Below are 3,302 nucleotides of genomic sequence, written 5' to 3'. Positions count from 1 at the left end.
GTAAATTACCTCGCTGGGATGTTCCTGGAAGGTGGACTCCTGGGGCTGGGCAGGGTCAGACGCACCAGGCTCCACCACCACTCTCCTAGGACTGCAAGGCGCTGGCTTGGAGGACACCTCCACGGCTGGTGCCTCCACCTAAAACAATAAATAAATAAATAAATAAATAAATTGTGTGAACTGCATTGACAAAATGAAACCATGTATTTTAATACTGTGTTACAATTATTCACTAAATATAACAAAAAATTTTTTTGTCTATGGTGTGTCTACTCAAAATACTCAAACAAATCCAAATAAGTATTACTCAAATAAATCAGACAAAATATGACAAACCTGCTGCTTCTCCCGGGTCCTCTTGGAGGCGACGCGTCTCTCACGGCGCTCCACGGTCGACTTCTGCTGGAACAAAAACCATACAGACTTTTTTCACACCATATTTGCGACTTAGCTCCTCTTGGACAATAAACACACTTTTTAAAAGAGGCCTCAATGAAAAAATAAAATCTGCATGAACATTACCTTCCTGCCGTCCGGACGAGCTGCGCACTCCACAGCGCTGGGAAGGTGGGCCGGAACGGCCTTCTCCATCTCATCCAGGATCGCCGGACTAAACCACACAGGATTTAGCGGGATCGGATCCACCCCCACATCCACCTGTGAAGACAGAACACGTGTCTGCTCCAAAGGGCTGGATGGACATGGCGCGGTGACCACGCCCTTCACAACCACTTTTGGTGAGACACGTCTGGCAGGAGGCGACGTCCTGGGAGAAGTCTGGGCCCTCGGGACGACACGTCTGGCAGGAGGCGAAGTCCTGGGAGAAGTCTGGGCCCTCGGGACGACACGTCTGGCAGGAGGCGACGTCCTGGGAGAAGTCTGGGCCCTCGGGAAGACACGTCTGGCAGGAGGCGACGTCCTCGGAGGCGTCTGGACCCTCGGGACTGTGGGCTCCAGCTGGTGGTGGAGGGTCCACCACAGCAACTCCGCAAGCCTCTCCATCCCGCCCTCCTTGCTGAGATGGACCTGACACACATGATCAAAAGTGATTTAGTTTCCCTATCATCTACCAAAGATATGCACACCACATTTTTTTAACATGTCTTAGAGTGTAGAGTGTATTGTACTTACACCGTCAGGACACCACAGGTCAAGTTGTGTCAGCGGAAAGTAGTGGGTGGCAGAGACGTACCTGACACCTAAAATACAAAAAAAAAAACAAAACAAAAAAAAAACTTAATGACTTATTGATTATTGACTCATTGAACCTTATTGATACATACAGCACTGTCTCAGAACACTTGAATATTGTGATGAAGTTCTTTATTTTCTGTAATGCAATTAAAAAAACAAAAATATTGCTGATTATAGTTTACAGTTTAAGATTAAGATTCCCAGAATATTCAAATTTTTTGAGATAGGATATTTGAGTTTTCTTAAGCTGTAAGCCATGATCAGTAATATTAAAATAATAAAAGGCTTGCAATATTTCAGTTCATTTGTAATGAATCCAGAATGTATGACATGTTTGCATTACAGAAAATAAAGAACTTTATACACAATATTTTAATTTTCTCAGACAGTCCTGTCCATACTTTCAGCCAAATCAATTATGAGTGAAGTTTGGCATTGCCACTTAAATATCAAGAAACACTGTTATACATGTCACTGTACTTTTTGTTTTGTTTACATACCCATACGTGCAGCCACACGGTGGTATTCCTGGCTCAGAAGCTCCTGCAGGTCCAGGTCTACGGTGAGACGGCGAGGGAAGTCCAAAACACACACCTAGAGTGAGAAAGATGTTCTTTCTCAGTAATTACATTCTCTCCATCAAAATGGCATGGAAATTGAAGTTATACGCATAAAATCAAGTATATCATCAGACATGTTATCAAGATAATAACAATATAAGAATACTTACGTTGGGCCAGGCAGCACAGGCAGTCAGCAGGAGCTTACCAAACGCGACCCCTGCCTGAGTGACGGTCCCGCTGGCACTCAAGTCGTTACTGGGTGCCAAAATGCAGACTGCCGCGGGTGAGCGAGGCAGTACAGCATTCAGCACCTCAGTACGCAACTCAAGTGCCGACGCCCCAGGGACAGACAGGACGCCACAGGACAGACGTCGGTCCGGCAGTCCCACCAACCCGTCCGCGATGGGCCGAAGGTGGGAGTCACCAACAAGCAAGACGAACTGCATGAGAAGACATATTTTTTTTGTTTTTTTATCAACGTGCAAAGATCCCCAAACTACAAAAAACAGATTTTACTCAATGGAATCTAAGAGTATTATACCTTCTTGTCAGGTGACTCCGCTGGGACAACCAACTTCCGGAAATGGGGAGTGAAGGTGGACTTGTCCCACTTCAGCACGCGATGGCGGTGACCCGTACCGTGGCCTAGGAGCAAGCACAAACACAAAAACTGTCAAACCTGCTTAAAACAAAGTCAATACCTTTACATCATAAAACCTGTAAAAACCCCAGGGAAAATCTGTTTACAATTAAACAACAAGAATATACAATTTACATGTAATGAAAACAAACAGTGGGCTACATACCTGGGCGGAGGTCAGAAGGGGACACCTGGTGGTGGGACAGAAAAGTATTACATCACTACTCACACTTGTAGTACACTGAAGCAGAGCCGGATTAACGCAAAGGGAAACTAGGCATGTGCCTAAGGCCTGATTGGCAGGGGGGCCCAGACAGAGGAAAAAATAAATAAAATAAAAACAGTAAGTAAATAAAAATACATGTCCTATCTACAATTTATTTCAGTGTTGATGAATCAATATTTATTAACTAATTAAAAATTGAATTTTACTTTAACGTTACGTCACATTAACGCCAATCAGTAAAATCCAAGGGGCGGACTAAGCGGGACAATTAAGCTATCAGGCTGCAAGGTCTGGTTTATTGTTGGACAGTTCCTAAATGGTTGTGATAAATGTGAAGGGTTCATGTTTGTCTTCTTGTTCCTGTACTTAATCACAGGTGTGAATATGGGCTCTAGGTGAAGGGACTAGTATTTTTATTCACCCAATTCAGGCTCATTTTCCTTGGCTGTTTGAGCAAATTAGTAGAAAAGTGGAAAAAAAAAAAGTGTTCTTGGTTCAAACATAAGGTATCGTTCAAATTATTTAATGATTGCTTATTTTTCTACGAGGTTTCTGTGATTAAATCTGCTTTTAGAATGCAGTCAAGAACACCATTCCAGACCAGGAGATTAGAGGTGATGCTTGTCCATGAAAATAAACATCTTTACCACTACAGCACACTTTGTCTTACTGCAAATTT

At 43.5% G+C, this 3,302-nt stretch overlaps 1 protein-coding gene across 1 annotated transcript; it reads right to left on the bottom strand.

The window, feature by feature from the left end:
- Positions 1–722: 722 nt before the first annotated feature.
- Positions 723–3,059, bottom strand: LOC133430447 (uncharacterized). Its single transcript, XM_061716724.1, has 8 exons — positions 3,045–3,059; positions 2,564–2,588; positions 2,299–2,402; positions 1,925–2,197; positions 1,695–1,788; positions 1,132–1,199; positions 900–1,026; positions 723–850 (listed from the first exon to the last, which is right to left on the bottom strand). Exons 1-8 carry the CDS (start codon positions 3,057–3,059, stop codon positions 723–725), a joined length of 834 nt encoding a protein of 277 aa, XP_061572708.1.
- Positions 3,060–3,302: the final 243 nt, after the last annotated feature.

Source organism: Cololabis saira, unplaced genomic scaffold, assembly GCF_033807715.1.
Source record: "Cololabis saira isolate AMF1-May2022 unplaced genomic scaffold, fColSai1.1 scf037, whole genome shotgun sequence".
NCBI classification, from domain to species: domain Eukaryota; kingdom Metazoa; phylum Chordata; class Actinopteri; order Beloniformes; family Belonidae; genus Cololabis; species Cololabis saira.
The sequence above is the reverse complement of the archived record's forward strand: the minus strand, read 5'-3'. Positions and strand labels throughout refer to the sequence as shown.